The 27,999-nt window shown below is 49.0% G+C and overlaps 1 protein-coding gene across 1 annotated transcript; it reads left to right on the forward strand.

The window, feature by feature from the left end:
* Positions 1–153: 153 nt before the first annotated feature.
* Positions 154–27,988, forward strand: MARCO (macrophage receptor with collagenous structure). The gene is made up of 16 exons (XM_036422123.2): positions 154–309; positions 11,344–11,445; positions 12,217–12,438; positions 13,642–13,677; positions 15,550–15,594; positions 16,688–16,732; positions 17,024–17,122; positions 19,673–19,771; positions 19,879–19,914; positions 20,328–20,426; positions 20,517–20,579; positions 24,951–24,995; positions 25,857–25,955; positions 26,430–26,474; positions 27,021–27,197; positions 27,832–27,988. The coding sequence occupies exons 1-16, from the start codon at positions 201–203 to the stop codon at positions 27,960–27,962; spliced, it is 1,452 nt and encodes a 483-aa protein (XP_036278016.1). The 5' UTR covers positions 154–200; the 3' UTR covers positions 27,963–27,988.
* Positions 27,989–27,999: the final 11 nt, after the last annotated feature.

Here is a 27,999-nt window from a genome sequence, read left to right on the forward strand (position 1 = left end):
ATGGCCAGTTTCTGGGAAATGCCCGATCCTGATCATGGCAGGAAACATTTTGCAAATCCAGAAGTCAGAGCCAAAGGGAAGTGCTCCGTGATCCACAACCAAGTGCTGCAGTCAAATGGGAACAATCCTCCCCCAGTGGTTCCCCAGAAGGGTTTCATTTCTGCTGGCTCTAGGACTTTGACCCTCTATAAAGCTTAGCGATGGAACAGAAGGAAATTCTCAAGGAGGAAGAGTGCCCAGCTAGCACTGGAGAAGCAGCTGCTCTGGACCAAACTATGTTCTCTACGATGGATGCCTTTGAAATCACTGGTAAAGTACTTCTCCCTGGTCAGCAGGCTTTCTGTTGGGGTGAAGACTGGAGATGCCAATAGAAAGTCTGGTGTAGCACACGGACTCCCACTCATACATTTCTGGAATGTTCAGTTGAGAATGTGTGAGATGCTAATAAAGGATATAGTGGGGTTTTTTCAAGCTTCACAATTTCTTTCAATTGCATTTCTATAAGATTAATGTTAATGTTAATGCTTAATTTACACCCCTTCTTTTTATTAGTTGTCTTGGTCTGACACACAGGTTGTGTGATGAAATGGCAATGCAAGAGGGACGATAAGCTTCCACAGAATGGAAGCCAAGTGCCTCATATTTATTTAACGATTCCTTTGAAATGCTTTAAGGTGACTGCTGTTCTAGCTGTTGTGTTGACTAGGGAGTGCTTTCTCTAGCTTCATATTTAGTTTGTTTAGGTGGAACTCAGATTTTAAAAATTCAGTCAGCTCTGCTATCTTTATTTATTTATTTTGCTCCGTGTTATGTGGGTATTGCATTGTTTAAATCTTCTAGAATTTGTAGCATTTAAAGTCACAGGTAAGAACTTCCCACAGGAAGCTCCGATCTCCCATTCTAGAATAGCCTCTGCAAACCATCTTTCAAGTCGATCAGCCTTTCCCACCCCCGGTCTCCCCTGGATGGACTGCAGCTCTGCCCGCTGGCCTCAGAGCCCCTTTCAGCTCACATCTGTCTGTGCAGCTCGCTGGGTGGACTTCTGGCGGGGCACAGATGAAGGGTCTGCTGTGCTGCAGTGCAGGAACTGTGCTTGGGAATGGCTTTAGTAACTGCTGGCTGTTTGGAACTTTGGGGAATGCAGCATTCTGGGTATGTGACTGCTAAGATACTGAAGTGTTCAAACAAAGTCAGCCGGTCAAACATATTCAGCACCTGTTACCTGCTGGGCATTGCACTGGCATTGAGGAAACAGACACCAATAAACACAGCTCCTTTAGGGAGCCCACAGTCCTGTTGGAGGTGGCAGGAGGCTGGCAGGGCGAGCCCTCCATTAGCTACTTCTATACAGTTCACCCCCAGCTAGGACATTACAGAGGAGCCTGGTGTGGGCCTGAGGTCAGAGCTAAGATTAATGGATAAAGGGAATTAGTTAGAAAATGAGGTGGTGGCTGGGGTGGGGAGGAAACCATATGTGCAAGATATATTTTCAAAGAGTATTCAGGAAAATGCAAACAGCTCGATGTTGTTGGATCAAAATTGGGTGGGGAAAGCTCAGTGGGGATTGAGTTGAGGGCCAATTTGAAAGGGCTGAAGCTGGGCAGAGAGGTATTGGTGTGCATTAAAGATCACTCGCCATCATAGACGGGGACAAAGTAGGACAGAGTAATGCTGAGGACAGAGGAGCACGCATCGACAGATGAGCAGCAGTTGTGAAGAAGGAAAGGGAGAGTGGTCTGGGGAAATATTAGAAGCCAGATCAGTGGGACTGTAATGGCGGGACCTGCAAGTGAGGCAGATGCAAGGGTCAAGGGTGATTCCCAGATTTCTGACTTAGGTTGTGGATGCCACTGACTAAACAGCTAGCCAAGAAACAAAATCACTCCAGTTTGGATGGAAGGACTATTTTTCTGAATGCACTTATGACTGCCTGTCTTCTTCTACAGAGATCCTAAAACAAATGAAACTTTCTAGACGAGTGCCATTATGGACAGTAATTTCTATGGGGCTCTGTAACATAGCGACCCCTCAGGTCTGTCACATCACATGATTATCAGTTCTTGTAGTGTTGAGAACAATCAAGACCTAGTCTCTCAGCAAGTTTGATTTTCATAACAGAGTTCTGCTGTCTATAATCATGTACTGTGTATGGGTCTCCAGGACCTACTTATCTACTCACTGCAAGTATGTACTATGTCTTCCAGCCCCTCCACTTCAGTCCCTGATTTTTTTTATTTATTTATTTATTTATTTATTTATTTATTTATTTATTTTTTTTTTTTTTTTTTTTCCCGGCATGGTGGAGGCAGCTGGTGTCGGATGACCCAGATTTGGGACGACTGAACAAAGTTGCACCTGAGCCTCCTCCGAGCCGAAAGCCGAAAGCAGTCCTGATAATTTATATTATCTGCATCCATCTCTTCCTCGTCTTCGAAGAACATTCTTCTTGACAGAGAAAACCCCCCAAAATAGAGGTGGAAATGTTATAATTTTGCTTTTTTTTTTTTTTTTAAATCTATGCCTGAATATATGATTTTATTGATTTTTTTTTTTTTTTTTTTTTTTTTTTTTTTTTTTTTTTTAGAGAGAGAGAGAGGAAGGGAGAGAGAGAAACAACAGTGTGAGAGAGAAACATTGATTGGCTGTCTCTAATATGGGCCCTGACTGGGGATTGAACCCACAACCTAGGTATGTGCCCTGAGTGGAATTGAACCCATAACTCCCAGCGTATGGGATGACGCTCTAACCAACTGAGCCACCTGGAAGGGCTGTTACTCGTTTTAATTAATATTAAGCATTGGCTCCCAGCCATGGGCCTAGCGCTACAGATCATTTAAAAAATTTCCCAGCACCTTAACTCTGGAGTCCATTTAGGGTCAGTTCTGCTGATGTGACTATTATTTGTTCATGCCATTGTTCTGACTTTGTTCTTTGTCGTATCACTATTTCTCAGCATCTTTTAAACATCTGGCTTTACTCCAGATTTTTTAAAAACTTTATTTAGAAATAATTATAGATTCACAGAATGTTGCACAAAAATGTACAGGGAAGTCTCTGTGACCACTCCAAGTTTGCTCCAGTAATGACCTCTGGATTGCTGTGGCACAATATCACAACCTGGAAATTGGTATTGTGCAACCCACAGAGATTCCTTAGATTTCATTACGGTAGTTTTACACACACTCATTTCTATGTGAGAATATAGTTCTTTCCAATTTAATCATATGTGCATATCTGTGAACCACCACCCAAAGGTACAGGGTGTGTGTTCAACCACCACAAAAATCTCTCCAACTGCTCCTTCGTAGCCACACATACTCCTCACTCCCCCACCGCAATCATCTCCCACAGCCACTGCTCAGCGTTCCGTTCCTATAATGTTGTTATTTAAAGACTGTTATACAAATGGAATTGCACAATGTCTAACTGTTTTAGGACTGGCTTTTCCCCACAGAGCATAATTTCCTTAAGATTCATCCAAGGTGATGTGTGTATCAATAGTTGGTACTTGTCATTAATGGTTATTCCTTGATGTGAATGTACCACAGTTGAACAGTTCACTCATTGAAAGACCCTAGTTTGGGCTATTACAGATAAAGCTGTTATGACTATTAGTAAACGTTTTTGTGTGAGCATGAATTTTTAGTTCTGTAGGATAAATGCAAAAGTGCAATTGCTGGATTCTAATTGTATGTTTGGTTTGCAACAAGCATCTGATTTACTTTTCCAGTATGGATGTAACATTTTACATTCTCACCAGCAATGTGCAGCTGATCTCATTTCTTTGCATTTGGTATTATTACTATTTTTACTTGAGCTATTCTACTAGAAGTATAATAATGATACCTCATTGTAATTTTAATTTGCATTTTCTTAGTGGCTAATGATGTTGAATAATTTTTGTGTGTGTTTATTTACCATTTATGCACTCTCTTTGGTGACAGGCCTCTTCCTGTATTTGCCAATGTTCTAATTAGATTGGGATTTTTTATTGTTTACAAGTCCTTTGCTGGGTATGTGGTATGCAAATATTCTCTCTCAGTGTGTAATTTGTCTTTTCATTCTCTTTAACAGAGTCTTTTGTAAAGCAAAATTATTTAATTCTATTGAGGTCCAACTTGTCCGTTTTTCCTTTTCTGAATGTGCTTTTGGTATCTAGTCAAAGAATTCTTCATCTGAGGGTCTTCTCCTAACCTTAATCCTAAAGGTGTAGGGTTTCACATTTTAAAGTTAAGCCTATGGCTTACTTTGAGTTGACTTTTCTCTAAGATGTGAAGTTTAAGTCAAGGTTTTTGTTTTGTTCTGTTTTGTGGTGTGTGTTTTGTTGTGGGTTTTTTGCCTATTGATGCCCAATTGCTTCAACACCTTTTGCTGAAAAAGCTATCTTTCCATTAAATTACTTTTGCTCCTTTGTCAAAATCAGTTGGGTATATTGTGTAGATCTATTTCTGTCTTGATTACTGTAAATTTATTATAAGCTTTAATTTCAAGTTCACACATTTTATTCTTTGTTTTCAAGATTATGTTAGCTATTCTATGGCTTTGCCTTTCTATTAAACTTTAGTATAGGGATAACTATACCTTCAAAAAACCTTGCGGGACTCATATAGGAATTGAATCACATCTACATACATTTGAAGAGAATTTGCATATTTACTATATTCAATATTACAATCCATGAACATGGTATGTCGCTACATTTATTTAAGTCTTTTGCTTTATTTTTTTAAATCAGGATTTTTGTGATTTTCAGCATATATTCTGCACACTTTGTTAAATTATAGCTAAGCTAGGAGCTCAGTGCATGAATTCATGCACCTTGAAAGGAACCATGGGCTTGAAGCTGCAGTGGGCACAGGGGCAGGTCTTGGCCCAGCCTATGCACCCCTGCCCGGCCCCTCCCGCTGCAGACCACCCCTCCCCCCCACTTTCCCTGTCTGCCAGCAGCCATGCTCCTGTCACCACCACTCCCCTACTCCTGTCACCCACACGCTGGTGGTGCCAGCCTCGCTTGCACCTGCTGATGGCACAGAGCAATTGGGTCTGGCACCAGCAGCTGGTGTGAACAGGGCTGGTGCCATCAATGGGTGTAAGCAGTGGCTGCTGGCCCTGATTGCCCCTCAGGATCAGGGGAAGGTGAGAAGCCCTAAGGGTCTTTTGAGGCCAGTAGCTGCCACTAGCACCTGCTGACAGCCCCAAGCAATCAGAGCCAGCACCAGGTGCCTGTAGCGGGTGCTAGCGGGACCAGCACTGGCAGCAGGTGCAAGCACTGGGTGGGACCGCAGCACAGGGGAGCAAAGGATATTCAGTAACCACAAGAGGCTCACCCTGATGACAGTGACTGGCACCCTGCCTTGGTCTGGAACCCTCACTCACCTGCTTCACCATTCCACCACAGCCAACACCCACCATGTTCAGGTGTGCCCCTTGGTGGTCAGCGCACATCACAGCAACTAGTTGTTCTACTGTTCAGTCTATTTTCATATTATGGATTTATATATATACTAGAGGCTCAATGCTTAAAATCTGTGCACTTGAGGGTGTTCGTTAGCCCGGCCTGTGCCTTCTTGCAATCCAGGACCACTCGGGAGATGTCTGACTGCTGGTTAAGGTCCGATTGGGCCTAAACTGGCAGCCAGACATCCCTCTTACAATTCAGGGCCATTGTCTCCTAACCACTTGCCTGCCTCCCTGCCTGATCACCTCAACCACCTCTGCCTGCCTGCCTCATTGGCCCTAACTGCTCATCTGCCTGCCTGATCACCCCTAACTGCCTCTGCCTTGCTCCTCCCAGCCGCCCGCTGAGGCTTCGTCCAGAAGGATATCGGAATGATGTCCGAAGGTCATTCAGCTGTCCAGTCTAATTAGCATATTATGCTTTTGTTATTATAGATAGATATTCTATTTTCTTTGGAGTGATTGTAAATGCTATCATGTTTTAATTTTGATTTCCACAGGTTTGTCAGTAGTTTGTAGATATGTGATTGAGTAAGAGAGTGAGAACAGACATCCTCATCTTATTCCCAATCTTAGGAGGAAAGTGTCTGTCTCACCATTATTTATCAAATTAGCTTTAGGTTAGAAAAAGCTCTTAATTGATGTTGCAGGAATAAAACAGTCACTCAGAAATGCATTGATAAGGCACTTTACTTCTGCAGAAGGATACTGCAACTAGCAGCAAAAATGGACAGCACAAAGCTTCCCTTTTATCCATGACCGTTACTGCACTGAACCCAGATTGACTTAGGGCTTAGTTCCACAATCTGGTGTGAATGTCTACCCAGTGGTTCCCAGCCTTTTTTTGGCCAGCCGGCCCCACATAAGCATCTCTAAAATCCTGAGGCCTCCCTCTCCGTGACGTATAATTCTTATTATTTAAAAAGTGAACTATTCACGTGGGGGAAGCCTAAAAGACTTGGTCTAAACAACCTTCCAAAGAATATGATATGCATGAAAGAAAAAAATAAAAGAACAAAAGGTCAGTTGAAATACTGAGGGAGAAATCACTAAGAAATTGTTAAAAAAAATAATATGATGTGATATGAAAATATTTATACTAATAAAAGGGTAATATGCTAATTAGACAAGACATCTTCCAGATGTCCTTCAGGACAAAGCCACAGAGGCAGGGGCCATGGCAAGGCGATTAGGGGCAATCAAACTAGCAGGGGAAAAGCAGTTAGGGGTGATCAGGCAGGCAAGGAAGGGCATTTTGTGGGTGATCAGGCTAGCAGTGGAGCAGCTAGGGAGCAATCAGGCTGGCAGGCAGATGTGGTTAGGGATGATCAGGTTGGCAGGCAGAGGCAGTTAAGGGCGCTACGGCTGTTAGGGAAGCAGTTAGGGCACCAGGTTGGCAGGCAGAGGTGGTTAGGGGTGGGTGATCAGGCAGGCAGGCAGGTGAGTGGTTAGAAGCCAGTGACATTAGATTATGAGAGGGAGCAGGCCAGACTGAGGGATCCCTCCCAATGCACGAATTTTGTGCACTGAGCCTCTAGTAGCAAATAAAGTTTCAAAACATATAATTGAGAACTGAAATGCATAAATATATCACTATATTATTATACTGTATATGAGGCCCCTAGAACCATAAGAAATGCAAAAAATTCTCTGTTAATAACTCATTCTTGAATTGCCCCCCCTTAAAAATCAAACTGCCCCCCTGTGGGGCATTAGCCCCTGGTCTAACCTGAGGAGGGTGGTGCAGCAAGGGATGGGGACTGTTTCAAATGCTTTGCAGAAAAGTGGTGCAAAACTACTAATATGTCTTTGTCTCCCACAGGAATGTTTGTAGTGTTAACTACCTGTTAAGCTTTAACTGCTGCCAGAAAAAGGGAAGCACTATGCCTTTGTCTTTTCCAGGAAGGGAGGCCCGGATTGATTTGAGGACAAAATGGAGGGGAGGTTATAAAAGGGAAATGTAGTTAATATCTAAACTATAACTTTTGATAGAAAAGACTTCCTAAATCTTACACTTAGATATTTTGTAGATGTTCCTTTTTTAAAAGTTGAGGAAGTTCTCTATTTCTAGTTTTCTGAGAGGTTTTATTATGAATTTATTATTATGAGAGTTGAGATAATGAATTATAATTATGAGAGCTTTATTTTAATTGTATTTTGTCAACTGCTTTTTCTGCATCAATTAAATGATTATGTAATTTTTCTGCTTTAGTCTGTTGATTTGGTGAATCATAGTGATTGATTTTTGTATATTGAACCATCCTTGCATATCATTTAGCCTTGATATATAAATTCTTTTTATACATTGTTTGACATGGTTTATTAATATTTTATTGAGAATTTTTATGTTAAATTTCATGAGAGACATTGATTTTTTTTTCTTTCCTTGTACTGTCTTTGTCTCATTTTCATGTCAGAGTATTCCTGACCTTAAAAAAATAAAGTTAGGAAGTACTCTCTACTCTTCTATAATCTATAGGAGATTGTATAAAAATGATGCTTATTCTTTATTAAAGTTTTGTCAAGATACTCCAATAAAATCACCTGAACCTGGTTATTTTTTTTCAGAAGTTCTTAATTAAAATTAAATTTATTTAATAATTATAGGTATTCATATTATCTATTTCATATTGACTGAGTTTTGATAGCTTATGTTTTTGAGCAATTGACCCTATTTCTTCTAAGTTATAAACAGAGTTAGTTATTTCCTTATTTTCTTTTTAATTGCTGCAGTATCTGTGGTACTATCCTCTATTTTATCCTTGATATTATGATTTGTACCTTTTTAATAAAATCTTTGTCAGTCTTGCTAGAGTTTTATCAATGTTATTGGTTTTATTCAAAGAACCAGCATTTTGTTTTGTTAATGTATTTTTTTTTTGTTAATGTATTTTAAATCTAACTGATTGCTGCTTTGATCTTTTTTTTTTAATCCTTGCCCAAGGATATATTTATTGAGAAAGAGAGAGAGAGAGAGAGAGAGAGAGAGAGAGAGAGAGAGAGAGAGAGAAACATCCTTCAATTGGCCACCTCCTGTATGTTCCCTGATTAGAGATGGAGCCCATAACCTCAGTATGTGCCCTGACTAGGAATCAAACCCTAAATCTTTTGGTGTATGGGACGATACTCCAACCAACTGAGCCCCCCAGCCAGGACTGCTCTGATCATTATCATTTCCTTTTTTTCTGGTTGCTTAGGGTTTACTTTGCTCTTCTTTTCTAGTTTCTTGAGGCTGGAATTTAGTTTATTGATTTGAGATCTTTTCTCATTTGTAATGTAAGCATTTAGTCCTATAAATTTCCTCTTGGTGCTGCTTTAGCTATATCCTATAATTTCATATGTTGTATTCTCATTTTCACTCAGTTCTTTTTTGTGTTTTGTTTATTTGTTTGTTTAATTTTCTTTGAGACTTTATAACCTTTCCATTATTTAAATGTGTTTGGTTTATTCATTTTTTGACTAAAATAAAATAAAAACAGACTTATAGATAGAGAGCAGACTGGCAAATCTCTCAAAAAGAGGAGGGGAGTAGGGGGGGGTGAAAAAAGAGAAGGGATTAGGTTAAAAAAAACAACAATACCAATTCATAGAGACAAACAAGAGTATGGTGAAAGGGGATGGGAGAGGTAGAAGAGAGTGTGGTAGGATAAATAGTGATGGAAAGAGTCTTGACTTGGGATGGTGAACACACAATAAAATACTAGTGTACAGATGATCTATTATAGAATTGTACACATGAAACCTATATAATTTTATTAACCAATGTCACTCTAATAAATTACATAATAAAATAAAATAAAATAAAATAAAGTCTTTAAAAAAATTTTTTTTAATCTTTTGGGGATTTTCCTATTGTCTGTATGTTACTGGTTTCTATTTTTATTCCAGAGAACATACTCTATATGACTGTTCATTTTACATCTTGTTGAAGTTTGACTTATGACCCAAGATACGGACTGTCTTGGTGCATGGAAAGAATGTGTATACTGCTGTTGTTGTGTGGGGTAGTCTATTAATGTTGATTGGATCCTGTTGCCTTGTGGTGTTCAATTCTTCTATGCTTGTGCTGATTTTTTGCCATCAACTGCTAAGAGTGAGTTGTTAAAGTCCCAGATTATAATTGTGGTTTTATCTATTTTCCTTTCACTTATATCTATTTTTACCTCAAGTGAATGGAAGTTCTATATTTTTTGATTTCTTATAAATACGATAGTATATAGTTGGATCATAATATTTAAACCACTCTGCCAGTTTCTATTAGCTATAACTTCTCTTAGTTTTTGTTCATCTAAGAATCTTTTTATTTCCCATTGATTCTTAAAAAGTATTTTCATGGATATAAAATTCATGGTTGATAATTGTTTTTTCCTTTCAGCACAGGGAAAAAATAAATGGCACTTCCATTTGATTTCCATGGTATCAGATGAGAAATCTGCTATCATTCAAGTTGATATGCCTTGTGCAATGTGCCATTTTTCTCCTGGCTGCTTTTAAGAGTTTTAGTTTTTCTTTAGATTTTTAATTTTCTTTTAATCTAGATTGTTTGTTTACATTTTACTTGTAAATTAGTATTGATTTTTTTGCTTATATCACGATTGGGTTTTCTTAATTTCTTGAATTTGTAGGTTTATGTCTTTCACTAAATTTGAGAAGTTTTCAGCCAACATTATTTCTTTGAATATTTTGTCAACCTCACACTCTTTCTGGGATTTAAATGACATCAATATTATGTATTTTGTTATTGACTCACAGGTCTCTAAGGCTAGGTTTGTGTGTGAGAGAATTGACTGCTTTTCAGATTGGATAATTTAAATTATCTTATTATTTAGTTTATTGATCTTTCTTTGTCATATATTAATATATTATACAACTGAGGAATGTCCATGGAAAAATCACTCATTGCAGAAAGCAAGGTGCTATATTATATGTAATATGTTATCATTTATGTGAAATTAAAAGAAAAGTAACTGGACTTAAGAGAGTATGGGTGTTATGTTTCTGAAAGCAAGGACCACCCTCTTCCAGCTATGATACATGGCACAGGTCTTTGTTCTGGGGAGGAAGGGCACATCCCAGAATGCTAACCAAGCCCACCTCCTCATTTAGGAGCTCAGAGGGTTGAGGTAAAATCATTAACTCTTGTAATGCTCTCTATATTCTTCAATTATATTAAGAATGTTATATATAGATGTTTTATTGATTTTAGATAGGAAGGGAAAGGGAAAGAGAGATGGAAATATCAACGATGAGAGAATCATCGATCAGCTGCCTCTTGCATGCCCCACACTGGGGATTGAGCCTGCAACCTAGGCATGTGCCCTGACTGGGAATCGAGTCATGACCTCCCAGTTCACAGGTCAATGCGCAACACAGCCACTCTGGCAGGGTTTATTAAGAATGTTTTACTGTTATAATTTCAAAAGCTAAAGACAAAGAAAACAATGGCCTAGATATGAATTCCAGGTCTGCATCTTAAAACCTAGTAGTTTTTTTCAACTTCTCCAAACCTTTCTCCTTATTTATAAAGTGGAAACATGCTTCTTTTCTCTGGGTTTTAAACAAACACATCTATGTGCTAATTCAGCTGATAAACATCTTCAGAGAGCACCTTGTGGCCGGGCACTGTGCTACCAGCTTAAGGACCACCCTCTTCCAGCTATGATATGTGGCAACGGTGTTTGTTCTCTTGGCCATAGAAATGAATGCACTACAATGGCACTTCCTGTGCTGGGGCAAGAGGGAGGGTTTGAGGGTAGTAGACCTTTGGTGTCCTCTCCACTCAGTTTTACTGGGAGCCCTCTGCTCGCTCACACAGGGGATTCCGGCAGCCTTGGGGCTCCTGCTCCCCTCCCTTGACAGCAGCCACCTTCCCCCTGGTCGTTTCAGATCCAAAGCCCTACAAGAGAAAAGGGATGAAGTGCTTCATGGTCATAGTGGTCACCTACCTGATTCTGCTCTCCGCGGGCACCGGGCTGCTGCTGCTGAAAGGTAACGCAGGCTTAGTCCCTCGGGGAGTGTCCGAACACGGCCCTGACCCGCAGAGCTGCAGCTGAGTGCAGAGCCCTGGGGAGGCAGAAGGTGGACGAGTGTGTTGTGTTGCATGTGTGCATGAGGGTGTGCATGAGGGTGTGCATGTGGGTGTGCATGTACATGTGCATGTCTGTGTGTGTGTGTGCACGCATGTGAGAGAGAGGAGAAAGAATGTGCACGGGAGCCTGTGTGTCCAAAGCAGTGAAGGTGCACTGCTCTCACACAGTGTGCCGTGAGCACCTTGTGTCAAGGTTCCAGCCTCTGAGTGGGAAGGGGCTTTGCTGATCAGTGTGCGTTTCAACATGACTTGACTTTCAAAGTGTTCAGGTCCAAATGCGAAACCGATGAAGCAACTCCACCGGCAGGCACTAAAGTCACGCAGAACAGCGTGCGCCCAGATGCCACAAACACATGTTGCATGCACATTCAAGTCACACCTGAAAAAGTCAGACCAGCACAGAAGTTGTCATGCATTCACACATGGAGCAGGCAGGTGACACTGTGGGTACATGAGTGTGAACATGTAATGTCATGCCTGCGTGGAGCACACATGTGCAAGGTATAGCTAAAGCTCTGTGCCCACACGGTCCTCACAGCACGGGACCGCGTCTTCAGGGCTCACGGGAGTTATGCGCCTGCAGCACAAGCCTGTCGGGAATGGGACCAAATGCCTAAACGCCGGGCTTTACTGCGGTCATAAAGAAGCTGTGTGTGCGGGGGGGTGTCTAGTTCTGTATCTGCAGGAGCACCTCAGGGCCCTGGAGATGCACTTTGACAACGGAACGCTGGCCGCTGAGGAGAGCCCGTCCTTCGCCAAACTCTGGTCGCCGCACAGCCCTCCGCTGCCTGCGGGGGCTACGAGGCTGCAGGTGCTGCAGGCCCAGCTCAGCCAGGTCTGCGCCCAGCAGGAGCAGCTGATGCAGCAGGTGGACAACTTCACCCGGAGCCCAGGTCTGGCCCCTCCTCTCCGGATGGGGACTCCTCAGAGGAGGAGCTGCTAGTTCGTGGGCCCTTCTCAAGGGAATTTTGGGCCTGCATTTCCTTCCCTGGCAAGGTCTTCCCAAACCCTGGCCTGGTATGGAACCCTGGAGTTCAAGACAGGGGTGCGAGCCATCTGAGAGGGACATGAAGCTGCAGGTCCCATGGGCTGCAGGCAGGGCGGTAGGAGAGTGGGGCCAGGAACATAGGAGCCACAACCTGTCCAAGCAGAGTGTGACCTCAGGAGCCAGCACCTGGAGTAACCAGCCTCAGGCCGAGTCTGAGTCACAAAGCCGTCAGCCTGATCCAGAGTGTGTCTGAGGTTGGGTAAGACACAGAAGCCGGGGTACCTCCCGGGACCCCATCGTACATCTAAGAAATACTGGATGGGAAAGGACAGCTGGGCCTGCAGGGAAGACAGGCCGGCTTAGCAGGTAGAGCCACAGGCAGGAGGAAGTGGAGCCAAAGGGGTCCCTTTTCCCTGACCCCCTCTCTCAGGCTGTCCTAGAGTGGGAAGAGCTAATCCAGCACAGCCAGCTTCTGGGTGCGACCTGGCTGCCTCAGGGCTGACACTGTTACCTGGATCCCAGGGCCTTGCCTGTGTCTGGGTGTGCTGGGGCCTAGGACATGGTCGGCAAACTCGTTAGTCAACAGAGACTCAGTTTGCCGACCACTGGCCTAGGAGGTGAGCCTCTCCAGGGGCTGTGCCCACGGACCACGTGCCGGACACAGGAGCCGGAGGGCAGGACCGGGAGAGGCTGCTGCTGCCCCAGTGAGCAGAGATGAGAGCCCAATGGTGACGCGAGGGGAGGGGACAGTGGCCGAGGAGCAGAGCCCAGGCTCTGGCACTCACACACGGGCCCTCTGCCCCTTGGGAGGAGGACTAGCTCTGATCACAGGAGGCCCTTCCTTTAACCCGAGGCGCTTGCCCCGCTGGTTGGGATTCAGGGTCTTCTGATGCCCAGGGGTGCTCTTCGGGGTCCTGCACTCTAGGACTCGCAGAGACCTCAGGCTCTCCTGTGAGGACTAACCGAACATCTGACCCTTTGTAAGGACTCCTCCTGATGAATGCCGGGCTCAGCTCCTGTGGCCAGTGCCCCAGCCGCAGTGCTGCCTGCCCAGAGGGCGCTCTGGCCACACGGCAGCTCTGGCTGACCCTCTCTCCTTCCCTCGCAGAGCTCCTCAGGACCAAAGGCGAACGTGGCGCTCAAGGTGGGTTCATTCCCACTCCGACCCCCTGCCCTCCCGAAACCTTCTCCCCAGCCCTTGGCCAGTGCCTTTCTGGGCCTCCACACCTGACCCCAGCTCACCTTCCCTGGTCCCCACCGCCTCTCCACCCACCCCTGGTCCAATGGGGAAGGCCTCCCCGCCAAGCATCACTCGGCTCAGACAGCCCAGTGCGTCCTTCAGCGGGCCTCTCCCCCAGGGCCCCAGCTGCAGCTCCTCCTTTGTCTCCCATCATGCTCTCCCAGGCCCTATCACCTGACACCGAGCACTCAGTGTGCCTCTGGCTGTGGCCACCATGAGGACGGCAGGCAGCCTGTGGGGCACGCTGGTCTGCCAGGTGCCAGGTCTACTCCTGCATGGCCTTGAGCCAGTTATGAGTTTTTTGGACCCTTGGCTGCTCCCCTGGTAGACAATAATGGAGATAAATGTGCGTCCTTTCAGGGTTGCTGTAAGAGTCCAGAGAGGTGACGTGAAATGTCTGACAATAACGGTGCTCTCTGAGGATGGAGCCTGGGCTTAGCTGCCTGTGCTTCCTCCCTCAGCACACACAGTTACATACACACACACAGTTACACACACACACAGTCACACACATTCACACACTGTTACACACACACAAACACACACACACACACAGTCACACACACACAGAGTTACACACATACAAACACAGTCACACACACATACACACAAACACACACATACACAGTTACACAAACACACAAGCAAACAGTTACACAAGCACACACATACACATAGTTATACACATATACACAGTTGCACACACAGTTACATACACAAACACACAGTTACACATACACAGTTACACACATGCACACACAGTTATACACACACATAAGCACACACAAACAGTTATACACATACACACAAGCACACACACACACACACACAAGCCCTGGCCCCTTCTTAGCCGTGAATGCCAGGCCCTTTGGGATCAGAAAGACCTAGGAAAAGGAGCATAGACACCATTGAGCCAACCACCAAGGTGGGTGTCCGATGCCTCTCAGTGCCATTGTTCATTCAGCACTCATTGAGCACTCACATACCCACGCACAGTTACACACATACACAAACAAGCACACACATACACACACACACAGTCCAGGAGCTGAGTGGGCCTGGCCGTGCTGGCACCCAGGTCTTGCCCTTCAGAGTCCAAAACCTTGAGAAATGGATCAGTTGTTTCGAGCCGCCAGCCCAGGTGTTGGGTTACAGCAGCCAGAACGGTCCTGTCTGTCCTGCCTGCGAGCCGTGGAGAGACTGGAGCTGCATGGCAGGCGGCCCTTGGAGAGAGAACTGCATGTGGGTGCAGCAGTGACGGTGCCATGTACCCCGACCTGCCGCATGTTCCGTGTGGCCGCCCTGTGACCACCTGGGGGCAGCCCTGTGGAGCTGGTATATCAACACCAATTTACTGACCGGGAAGGTGAGGCTTGAAACCACGGGTGCTGGCACGGGGTCCCCCTGCTGCTGCGGGCCCAGGTGTCCAGCTCAGAGCCCGAGAGAATGCCTTTGCGCCTTGCCTACCGGGCCACTGGCTCCTTGTGAAAAGGAGCGCTGTGCTGTTTGCTTCCTTCCGCACCATTTGGCTGGTCCTGGCGCTCAGTGAGTGCTAAATGAACAATGGCACTGAGTGGCATTGGACACCCGCCTTGGTGGTTGGCTGTCCCAGTAGTGTCTCTGCTCCTTTTCCTCAGGTCCCCTGGCATTCACAGCTGGGAAGGGCCAGGGCAGCCAAGGATACAGTGCAGCCACTGATACCTGCCCCTGGTCTCCTGGCCCATGGTCCTCTGTCTCCTTGTCCCAGAGACATGCTGAATGCCTTTTCCTTTCCAGGACCCCCAGGACCCCCAGGCCTGCCAGGAGTCAAGGGAGAGGCGGGTAAGTGGGGCCAGCATGTGTGCCGGCACCCCCAGCAGGCTCCCAGACCAACACTCAGCAGGCCCTGTGTGCTGGAGGCCAGCTCTGTGGGTCACCCTGGGTGGCCTGGGAGTGCTGAGAAGCGCCCTGTGTTGGGGGCGGGGGGTCTCTGATGAGGCTGGAGGGGGTGGACCCTCCAACCCCCTCCTCAGGGCCCAGGCGTCCAAGCCTCTGAACATCACCGGGGAGTCAAGCTCAGTGGTGTAGTAGGGACTCCAGGGTCAGACACACCTGCCTGCAGCATGCACTAGCTCCGTGGTGCTGGGAACATTCACTTACGTTTCTGAACCTCCGTTTCGTTGTCTGTAAAATGGGATTGCGTGTGCTTCTGAGGGTCACTGGGGGATTAGCAGTGATGACGAAAAGCCCACGATTGTTTCTCTCTTTTAGGCTGTAGCCTAAACCTGCCCAGCACCTCACAAATGACCATGGCATGGCTGGGGCAGAGAATGTGGGGAGCTCGGCTGCACTCCCCCAGGGAAGGGGGCAGGCCGAAATGTCAGAGCCCATGACCCTTACAGCCCAGTCCACTCTCCAAACTCCCGGTCCCTGGAGGGGCTGGGGCTGCTGACATGTGAAGAGGATAAGACGGTGTGAGGGAAGGAGCTGAGGGGAGGGTAGCCAGCAAGGGCGGGTACACAAACCCACAGTCACTAGGCCTCCGGGCCACTGGGCAGGAAGAAACACCTGCAGCTGTGGGAGGGAAATCTGTCAGCAAATAAAATCTTTTTGGAGGAACTAACTGGGGAGAGGGATTTAATAGGGCCCCAAAGAGTCTCCCGTTCTACTTCTGCAGCAGGGGTTTTTCAGGGGGGAGGGTGGGCAAACAACGGGAGGAACTGATGGTGCCGTGAGGAACATACATGGGCCCCTGCACACCGCGTGCTCACACATGCCCGCACATGTGCCTCTGTGTGTGCGTGTGAAGAGGAGACAAAGAGGCGGAGAGAGAAAGAGACCGCCTGCTGGGCGCCTGGCCCAGGGCAGGGCCCAGATGCCTGCTGACTGAAGACCCCAGGCCACAGAGTGACTGACGCTCCCTCCTTTCTCCCAGGTCTCCAAGGACCGCAGGGTGCTCCAGGGAAGCCAGGAGCCACTGGTAACTTGAGCTTTCTCTGCTTGGAATGAGTGGGCCCGGGCCCAGGCACCTGTTCATCTGTTGTCCCCTTCCCCTTGGCACCTCCCCAGCCCCAGAGCACTGGTGCCCTCCTACTGCCCTCTTCTCCGGAGTCTTACTGGGCCACCGTGAGATTACCCACGAGATAAGCTACACACCCCAGATTTCCTCTGGGGACGTCCTTCTCTCCCCAGAATGTCCCCTGCCCACCGCCCAGGAGCCCATGCCCAGGAGGATGCTGGGAGCCCACCTCACCGGCCATTCCCTCCGCAGGCACCCCAGGACAGAAGGGCAGCAAAGGCGATGGGGGTCTCACTGGCCCCAAAGGGGATGCTGGTGCTAGGGGAGACAAAGGAGACCCCGGCCTCCCAGGTAAGGGCCTTGCTGGGAGTGGGTGCCGCTGGGAGGCCTGGGGGCTGGGTCCACTCTATGCAGCCATGTCCGTTCGGCACCTACTGAGGGTGGGGCTGAGCTCTGCCTACCAGCGTCCTGGGATGGGAGGTGTGGTAGCTGCCATCCAGGTGAGCCAAGGGCAGGAATGTGGAGTCAGAGCAACGCAAAGGGGCAATGTGTCGTACCTGGTGGCACCTGGGGACAGGGCAGCTAGGAAGTCACAGGGAAAGAAGGTGAGGCGCCCAAGTCGGTCCTGAAGTGGGCGTAGGGACCCACTTCAGGCGGGGCCTGGGGGGAAGGGAATACTCTGCTCCAAGATCAGACAGATCTAGCTCCAGTGTGGCTCACTAGCTGTGTGACAAACGACCTAACATCTCTGAGCCTCCATTTACTCACCTAACCAAAGAGGAGAACAGCAGTAGCCTTTAATGAGGATGAATTACAACAGGAACATAAGACATAGCAGAGTGTGCTATGTACATGATAAGGAGCTAGGCACACTTGCCTTGGGGAGAGAGCCCTGGGCAGGGCCGCCAGCTGCCCTCAGGTCTTAGGAAGGCACCTGTGGGGGGGAAAGTGGGCTTGCTCTAGTGGTGCCAGCAGGACGAAGACCAATGGGCAAAAGTTTCAGGAGAAGCAGTTGTGCGGGGGTGAGCGAGGAAGAGCCAGGGAAGGCTTGGGGCTGCCCCCTGGTGAATGAACAGACCAAGGCTTAGGGACAGCAGCTGCTGGGATGGAAAACAAGGTGCGGAGTTCCCCCAGGAGGGACTGCAGGGTCTCCTTGCACCAGGCGGGTGGTGGACAGTTGGCCTCAAAGGTTGGTTCCCAGGGTGGCACTGCCTGAGCCAGAGAGGGGGCAGAAGTCAGGCCTGTGGGCATCAGGCCTTTCCCAAGGAGCCTGAGCATCCTGTTTCCCATCCACTCACCATGCCCATAGGAGGCACTGTGTCCACACCCGGCACAGCCTGGGAACCCTGTGGTGAGCGAGGGGAAACGAGGCAGTTTCAGTTCTCCGGAAATCAGACTCTGGCCTGCCCCTCTTCTGCCCCTGATCATCCAGGACCACAAACCCTTCCACCCACTGCTTGCCCCACTTGGGGAACAGGGCTAGCCCCTCACGTGCGACCTGCCCTGGTGGTACTGAGCTTTGTCCCAGCAGACAGTGGTGAAGTCCCAGGGGCACGCTCCATTGTCAGCTGTGAGTGGGAAGGTCTGCGGTCAGACCCAGCTGTGATTGCTCAGTTGGCACCTGGTCTTTGTCCCGATGCGGCTCTCCTTCTAGGGCTGTCCCCTCTGATGGAGACATGAAGTTATCCACTAGGCCACACCCAGAAACCCCATCCAGCCCCTCAGTGGTCACAGTGTGGTGGACCTGGCTGGCCCAGAGCTGTGGGGCCCCAAGCAATTCCTCCAGGGAAATCACCTTTAGTCTCTTCTAACGAGAGCCCTTTGGCCTTTGTGCGCAAGTAAACTCTCTGAATGGCCAAGAGCTGCCTTCTTGCTGTCTGCATCAAGGTTTCTGTCACACTGTCAACTCTAACCAAGCTCTTCACATTCGTTTTGTCTCCCATCGAGAAATAATCATTCTTTAAGGACCCAAAGTATCTCCAAGAACCTGATTCTCCGGTCTTGTCCCTAACATCACTCAAAGCTTAGACTCGGAGAGGTTTGTACAAGTTGCATCTCTCCTCCTCTTCACCAGGCAGAAAGCCTCCGGCCTCCTGGGCCCTCTCCAGCTCTGATGCCATACCTGAATGGTATGGGCATGGAGGCCTTCAATTGATTCTATCCCCACAGGCCAGCCCCAGGCCCCGGGGGAGATGCTCAGCTGGGTCTTGGCTGATGGTGGAATTCAGCAGCTTCCTGAACCCCAGCCAGCCCGTGGGTTCCTGACGAGCTGGCCCACGTGGTGTGCTGGCAAGGGCCATGCAGCCTGCCCTCAAACCCCACTCTCCATGTGGGGAGGGGCTGATGGATCCTTCCCTGTGAGGAGCCGCCCTCAGTTGATATGCACCAGGCACTGGCAGGAAAGAGGAGGGAGCACCGGAGGATCGAGGAGTGGACCGGCCAGGGCAAGCCTAGAATGCTGATGACAAGTGGAAAATTTGAAACCTTGGGCACAAGGAAAGCTGGTGGCAGGAGCCCTGGCAGGAAAATGAGCTGCTGCACTGTTTTCCTCTCCATCGATGCTTCACGGTTTTGATGCTCAGCATTTGGGGCCTGCCTTCTGGAATATTCGGATTTCAGTTTGGGAGGCTTATAAAAATAATTCCGCACGTAAGCCGGGCAGCATGAATTGAGCCTGGGCTGTGGTCCCTCCCAAGGGGATCTGAGCACTGATCTGGGCCCATAAAGCCAGACCTTCCACTGCCCAGCAGCCAGGCCAGGTCATTCTCATCCATTTCTGATGAGTTTACAGCTGTCTCTGGGGCAGCCATCGTGTCTTTGAGGGGGAGAGATGTGTCAGTGGGACCTGGTGCCCAGGCTTGCCCTCCTCCCAGGCCTGACTCTGACTCCTTGGTTTTGCAGGAAGCAAGGGGAGCATGGGCGTGAAAGGAGACATGGGGGTCATGGGGCCCCCCGGAGCCCAGGGCAGTAAAGGGGATGCTGGGAAGCCAGGCTCTCCAGGTAAGGGGCTGCATGGTCAGGTCCACTGGCTTCTACGTGTTTCATTTACTGTCCTTGGAAGGCTGGGAGACAGGAAAAAAATCTCTACAAGTCCTTCTTAATTGTAGGTGTGGCTGGAATTCCTGGAATCAAAGGAGACCAAGGTAAGAACTGTAGGATATGGGCACCATGCCAGCTCCCACAATCCCTGGGCCAAGTCAAGTGCAGGGCCTGCCTCCAGTACCGGATTGCATTGTGGTATTCATGCAGAGCACCTGCTTCTAAAGCCTGTTCCTCCCAGAGGAGCAGGGCAGCCGCATTGCTGATGCTCCTCTTTAGGCTCACCCTCTGTCACCAGGATGGGGCTAGACCTTTGCGGCCCGCTTCCTAGTGAGTCCCCAAGCTGAGACTGTAATCCACCCCCCACCTCCCCTGTGAGGGCTGCCTCTTGGCTTCCAGGGAACACATCAGGTGTTAGGACATCCACGGTCACTGCTAAGAACAGAGGTGTGTGGAGGGGACGGCGGTCAGGCCCACTGCCGGCCACCCAGCCATGCAGTCATGACTTAACTTTCAGGACCGCCTGGAGCAGAGGGTCCTCGAGGCCCTCAGGGTGCAGCAGGATCCCCAGGTGCCAAGGGTGAGCCTGGCAGTGCTGGCGCCACTGGGCTAACAGGTGAGGTCTCATCTGGTGGTGGGCGTGGGGAGTGATGTGTGAAGGTCCGTCTACCCAGCTCTTATGCTCACCGTCACGTCTGTTGTCCAGGACCACCAGGGAGACCAGGGAGTCCAGGACCCAACGGCATGAAAGGAAGCAAAGGAGACACAGGTGACAGAGGGTGTGGGTCGGCGGGCAGGCAGCAATGGATGGGACGGAGAACTGGCTCCCTTTGGGCTCCCCAGAGGGAGGCGGAGAGCCTCCTGTATGCTGCCCCCCTGGAGGTCCTAGGGCTGATCTTCCTCTGCTCAGGATTCCCTAAAGGCATTGAATGCCACGACCAAACCTCTAATGTCCCAGAGGAGAGCAGGACACCGTGGCCATGCTGTCCCCCCTGGTCTGCCTTCCACCTGTGGGCATGGTTTCCACTCTCTCCTGCTGACCTGAGTGGGGCCCCAAGGGTCAGGGATTTGAGCATGAGGTGTCAAGAAATCCCTTCTTGCATATCCTCCCAGGGTTCGCAGGCTGGGAAGAGCAGCCCACAGCAACTGAACTCACAGAGGCTACTTTCTAAGCCTCTGTGCCACCTTAGCTACGTTATAGACTGTCATGTCAATCTAGTCTGTGTTATAAACCACCGTGCCGGCTTGGTCTAGCTCACAAACTGTCACACCGATGCAGTCTAGTGAGCACACCACTATGGCAGCTTTATCTAGTCACTACCTAAGTCTGGACACCTGCAATGGTCTAGAAAGTTGGCGCCACTGTGTTGGGTGCTGGATCCCCATGGAACATAAGACCTGGCTCCTGCCCTCAGACATATGGGTTAGTACAGACTTGCTGTACTGTGTCAGGCACACTTTGATGTGGACATTTGTGTGGAAAATAGTCACATGCCATTTAGAAAGCTGGGTGCAGGCCAGGAGGTGCGGTAGCATGTGGGGCTGTGAGAAAGGGCTGCGTGTCTGCCAAGGACGCCTGTGGGCAGCCTGCTGCAGTCCCCTCCCGGTCCTGCCGGTGTTAGCAAACCTAGATGCCCTCACCCCAGGACCATACTATGGACCTACACCAGAGGCAGGACCTCTCAGTTTTTATTGAGCAAGTGATTAACTGATTAATTCCTTAAACAAATGTGAATTAACCCTGCTAAATGCTTCAGGGTAGCAGTGGCTGGAGTCTGGTGGGGGTGGCAAATGGCAGTCCAGTGCAGGGGTGATGTAAGAGCATGAGCTGAGTCTTGGAGGATGAGTTCCCTCAGACATGTGCAGGAGGGGAAGGGAAATCTAGAGAGAGGACACAGAGCCACTGAAGTCAGTGCCTGAGGGGAAGGCAAGCCTAGAGAGCGGACAGAGCAGGTGAGGCATGGTGGAGGGAGAGCTCTGTAGGGTGTATTCCTGGCACCTGCTTGGTGTCTTGGGTTGGGATGCGGAGCTCTGGTTCAGGGGATAGGCGAGGCCAGCTCCTAGTCAGCTTTGGACTTTGGGCTTTTGCCCTCTGGGGTTCTCCTAAAGGTTGTTGGGAGCCATGGCGCAGGCAGCTCCTATACCCACCCTTCTTCCAACCCACCCAGCCTTGGAGCTGCTTTCTTTCCCACAGACTGTATGTTAGTACAGGAGGGCTCTGCTCTTGAGGCCACCTATGGCCACCAGCAAGGTCTCACCTTCCAGAAAGACTCCATGTGGGTGCAGCTCCCCATTCTGATCCTATACCTCCCTTTTCCCTGAAGATCTCAGGGTGACTGATGTTGGCACCTGACACTGTCTTGCCTCTAAGTTTTCTGCTTGGCTTCATGGAGATTATGGCTTTCCTCCCTCAGTTATAAACAGAGAGCATCCCTTCACCTCCCTGCCTTCCTGCCTCCCCGCCTTGCTAGATTAAGCAAGAATATTTGTGCTAAAACATGATTGTACCCAAAGGGGTGCTATGCCCACTCTCTGAGAGCAGGAACCCTGCCCTGCACCCTGCACCCTGGAGCATTTGCGTAAGAGCAGCTCCTGACCATGAGCACTCTCAGGACAGCCCAATGGGCTACGCACTCTCGTGAGGGCTGTTTCACAGTGAGAGAGGCAGCCCAGCTGGCCCAAAGCTGGGCTTTAGCCATTACACTTTATCATACCATCTTCCTCCCCAGGCAGCCAAAGGTGTCCCTCGTCCCCATCAGCACACTCTGATGAGTGACACTTACCCTCCATCCCAGTCCAAAAGGATGAGAGCAGAAGCTACAGCAGCTTCTTCCACTCTTGGAAGGAAACCTGAAGCTCTCAGGCCTTGTTTTGGCTCTTTCTCATTCACCCACAACCCCATCCCCATTTTAGCCCAGTCTGGGATCATTTTCACTTCATCATCGAGTCCTTGTCTATTCATCGGGCACCCTTCCAGGGACCTCCATCCATCAGACTTAGTGGTAAATACCAATCAAAAATCCCAGCTGCCCAAGTAAACATGGTGAATGACAGTTTCATTTTGAGAAATGTGATAATTACAACTTCGGTAAACTTGCATAGATTTCCCACACAAATGCCAATGATTGCCTTGAACATCTCAGAAGGGAATTCCATAGATCGGACCCTAGCTGGCCTATCAGAGTCAGGTCTAGATATCATCCTAAAGGAAAAGGTTACTGGACTTTGGGAGAGGTTAGCTTTCTGAAGCAGGAGAAGGAAGGATGGGTGGAGAGTGGTGACCAGATCTCATCATGGAAGATAATGCAGACTTTTCAATGTCAGGACATCGGTATTCCCCAAACTAAAGGTCCTGTGGGGTTTGTCCAGTTTTGATTCTATCAAGCCCATTTTTCAAACTGATGTTTTTCCCATTTTGTAAATAAAATCATTAATCTCTCAAGAGGATATCTGGCTGCATTGGATGAAAACAGAAATCACAGTGCCTTGGTTTGACCTGGGCAATAGCTAGCTTTCAATGTCATGCATTAATAATAAAAACAAGAAATCTGTTCATTATCAACAATACCTCTGGGCCAGACCCTGAGCCAGACTTGATTCCCACGCTGTTATTTCATTTACCACCACACCTGAGTTTCACCATCTTCTACCTCACAGCCAAGGCAGCAAAGGCTGCCAGTGAGCAAACGCTCTTTTCCAGGAGCGGAAGCTGGGGCTCAACCTCAAAGTCTGATTCAAAGGCGGTTCTTTTCCAGACTTTGTTGTGTAGAATAAAACAGAGAATAGGACTCAACATGAACAGAATTGCCCCTACCTCCCACCCCATGGTAAGAGGGTAAATCCTGGCTTAGTCACCAAATCTCCCTGCTGTCATAAGCAGTCACTAACCACATGCCAACCCATTCTGGCGAAAGGTTTCCTCTCGCTCACACCTCTGGAGAAAGAGGAGCCATCTGAGATGAAGGGTAGTGGCGAGAACCCCTTTCATCCATGGAAGGTGAACTGCACAGCTTAGTAAGTAGGCATTCCCACCCAGCAGAGCTTCTCCAATGGAAGTTTCCATTCCCATTCACAAAGCAGGGGTCTACCCAACCCTCAGAACTTAGTTTTTCTAACTTTTGTCTTTTAAACAATTGCAAAATCACTTATTTTTTTTTCCAAAAATAAACAGACAAACAAACAACCACCCCTAAATGAATTTTAGCTCAGCATTCCATAAAGTTTGTTTGGAAATGAGGACTCGCTTCAACTCGTCATAATGGCATTTCTTTCTATTTCCATCTCATGGGCTAATGTTAGAAGCAGCCAAATCTTTAAGCTCCAAAACACGAATCTGATCAGAAGTTTTTCATCTCAACAGCCTTCAAGTCCAAAATATAACAAGAACATGAATTTTCCTGTTCTTTTATTTTCCTCTTGAGGCAAACCCAAAGTGCAAAATAACTTAAAATCTATGTTCTCATCTGTATTTTACAATGTTTTATTTTAAAGATAAGCAACAAAAATATTCCATAATAGCAATCAATCCCTATATTGTGAATTTACTTTCTCCCCATTCTAAGTAAGGAGTTAGTCCAAGAGTTTATTAACTTCTACCATCATATTGCTAGGTTGTCACTTAGAATCATTTCCTTGTTCTTCTCTAAGTTTCTTAGAAGCATTTGCAGGAGTCTATGTGCCTCCCAGTTTTGGGTCAGCTACCCACTCGCTTACTTCTTGACACGCAGCTCCATTTGTTGGTTATGAAATTAACCCTAAGTTTGCCAGGCTGATATCAGGCACTCTGCAGCGTCCTCTAGAGTCCAGAGTCCGAGAGAGAAACCACACAAACCCAACTCTGTTCCTCCGCCAGAAGAGGGGAGTTGTGCAGACAAAACCACCACCAGTTCCACATATACTAGCAGCATTCAAGGCCAGAGGTTCTGGGAGTGTTCAGGCCTCGGAGGGGCAGAGTCTCCTCACACACAGGAAGGCAGCTCGCAGGAGACTGTGCTCCGTGGAACAGGCTTTAAACAATCGTGAAGAACCAACACGTCTTTCCATCTGCATTAATCAGACAAAGGTAGAGGTTGTCTAAGATTAAAAGTGTCTAATATCCAAGTTTTATTATGTTCTCTCCTTCTTTGTATTTTGATCTTAGGACTTCAAGGACAGAAAGGAACAAAAGGAGAATCAGGAATTCCAGGTAAAGGGCTGACTCTATTTTAATTTCCTCGCAATGATGACTGGAAAGGGCGAGGCTGGCTTGCTGACTTTGAAGGCACTGCTGTGACCTTGCCCTAGAGTGACCGGCCTGAGACCATTTGAGGCGAAGGCTTCAGGGCTCTGTTTCCCAAGCCTCAGATATTCTCCCTGGGAAACCTGGGCAAGGGCAGGATGTCAGTGAAGTGAGGGGATGGGGGGAAGGTGGGGGAGGACGATGAAGGGTGAAAAGTGCCCAGAAAGCGGGTGGTCAGGTAGTGGCTTAGGCTGTGCAGCCACCATAGTGCCTCCAGCACCCTCTCCCCCCATTCTTCTCACTGGACTCACACCTTCCTCACTCACAAGCCCTTGCTGGGAGCTGGTTGTTGTGCTTGGCACTCGGTTCAGCATCTCTGTCTTCTCAGTGCCCCACCCCAGGAAGCTGCCCGACCCCAGGGAGTGCCAGGGCAGGGCTTCTCAGACCCAGCGCCTGAGCAGTCTTCCTTCCTTCAACACTGGATACTCTGTTCCTATCCTAACTTACCAAGGAGAAAACGAGGCCTAGCGGCATTCTAGCAACTTCTCCCAGAATGGCTAGAACTTCCACACAATGATGCAGTCCACTGAGGACCAACCACTCTGGACTCCTGTCAGCAGTTTCTCAACCAGCATGCACATGGGAGACGGGTGATTCGAGCCACCCCCCCCCCCCCACCCCCCCAGTTGGACCAAAGACACCAGCTGAATTTCCAAACGGTTCAGAGGGGAACCCGGCTGGTTCGGGGCCACTCACTCAGGAGGCACCGAGGGCCACTCGCTCATGGCCAGCAGGGGGAGGATCTGACAGAGGGTCCTTCTCCTCCAGGCCCCGCAGGCATGAAGGGAGACAGGGGAAGCCCAGGCCTGGTGGGCTCCAAGGGTGCAACTGGACCAGCCGGCCAGAAGGGGGACCCAGGAATGAAAGGTAAGGCCCTGTTTCTATCTTGTGGTTGCCAAAGAGAGAGCCTGCTGTAGGGGCGTGGCGTTTTCAGAAGCAGAAGGTGAAGGTCTGTGGGTTCAGTGGTGAGTTCTGAGCTGGGGTTGGTCTCAGCACTGAGCCTGCAGGCGCGCGTGAACGTGCATCCACTCCACACCCAGCAGTGCCCAGCCATCCGCACAGCCTCCCTGACCTCAGCTTCCCTCAAAGGAGATGCGTCTCTCCCTGTCTCTTACCCATCAGAAGTCCCTCACTAATCCAGCTTAAATCCCTCCTGCTGTGCCTTAACTTTCTGTGGAACCTCCTGTCTGCTTAATGCCAGGTCACCGGCAAAGCTGGGACAAGAAGCTGACCTCCTCCGAAGGCTCCCCCCATCCTCCACCCCCTCTCCCCCCAGGCAAAGGAGGGCGAGAGAGTCCTGGCCTGTTTCCTTCAAATCATTGGTTTTTCTCCTTGTGACAGGGTCTACCGGGCTGCAAGGAGTAAAGGGAGAAAAGGGTCAGAAAGGTAATTGCTGCTTTTATTCTCTTTACTCTGTGCTGTAGAGTCAGTTCTGTACTTGGACACTTGTGTGTAGGGGGGAGGGGGGAAGGAGGCCTTGGTTCTCAGAGAGACGCCTCATTGTGGGGAGGTTAACGGGCTTTCCCTTGAGTGGGCCTGCTCACAGCACAGTCACAGGGCAGCAGCGTCCCCTCCCCCCTGCTCCCCCTCTTCCTCTCTTCCCTCTCTCCCTCCTGTCTTTTCTCTCTCCCTCTCTTCTTTTCTTTCTTCCTTTTTCTCTATTTTTCTTTTCTTCTCCCCGAAACTCAGGCCAGATACGGTCGCCTGGATTTGCTAGACCAGCCACAAAGGCACCTGATCTTTGGCCTCGTGGCTGCGGGCCCAGGGGCTGAAGGCTGCTAGGCAGGCCATGTTGGTGCCATGGGGGTCTTCCTGGCCAAGCAGGGTCTTTCCCCTCTCACTATAGGATGGCCCTCATAGGAGAGGCAGAGCCGACACTCACACCAGCCCCAGGCGGCGTCCTCACCTCTCGCTCCTGTGTTTTCCTCTCAGGCGAATCCCTGGCAGCCGTCAGGATTGTGGGCTCTGCGAAAAGAGGCCGGGCCGAAGTTTTCTATAACAACGCCTGGGGGACAATTTGTGATGATGGCTGGGACAATGCGGATGCCACCGTCTTTTGCCGCATGCTGGGCTACTCTGTGGGAAAGGCCCTTTTCAATATAGGCCCTGGTAAGTGGTCCTCCACCAGCTGCCTCTTGCCAGGAGGGGCAGCATGGGTTTTCTCTCCCTTTGGGTGCAAGTGACTCCCCGTGGTTTGGGTTAAAAGAAAAAGATTGGTACAAGCAACTGAAAAGGTCTACAGCTCAGGGCCCTGAAGACCTATGACCTTCCTTCCCCTGAAGACCTTGACCTTCCTTCCCCTGAAGACCTATGACCTTTCTTCCCCTGAAGACCTTGACCTTCCTTCCCCTGAAGACCTATGGCCTTCCTTCCCCTGGCAGACCTATGGCCTTCCTTCCCCTGAAGACCTGTGACCTTCCTTCCCCTGAAGACCTTGACCTTCCTTCCCCTGAAGACCTATGACCTTTCTTCCCCTGAAGACCTATGACCTTTCTTCCCCTGAAGACCTTGACCTTCCTTCCCCTGAAGACCTATGACCTTCCTTCCCCTGGCAGACCTATGGCCTTCCTTCCCCTGGCAGACCTATGGCCTTCCTTCCCCTGGCAGACCTATGGCCTTCCTTCCCCTGGCAGACCTATGGCCTTCCTTCCCGCAGTCTACCCAAACTGGGAGCCCTAGCCACCAACGGGCTGCTCCGCTTCGAGCCTCACCCCACACTGCCCCCTCCTGTCTCTGTGTCTAGGCTCTGGGTCCATCTGGCTGGACGACTTGGCCTGTCGAGGGACAGAGTCGACCCTGTGGAACTGCAACAAGAGTAACTGGGGCTCTCACAACTGCAACCACAGCGAGGATGCGGGGGTGGAGTGCAGCTGACCTGCAGGCCTCCGGCTGCCCCCTCCTCCCCCTTCCC

This window comes from Pipistrellus kuhlii, unplaced genomic scaffold (genome assembly GCF_014108245.1).
Source record: "Pipistrellus kuhlii isolate mPipKuh1 unplaced genomic scaffold, mPipKuh1.p scaffold_m20_p_7, whole genome shotgun sequence".
NCBI lineage: Eukaryota > Metazoa > Chordata > Mammalia > Chiroptera > Vespertilionidae > Pipistrellus > Pipistrellus kuhlii.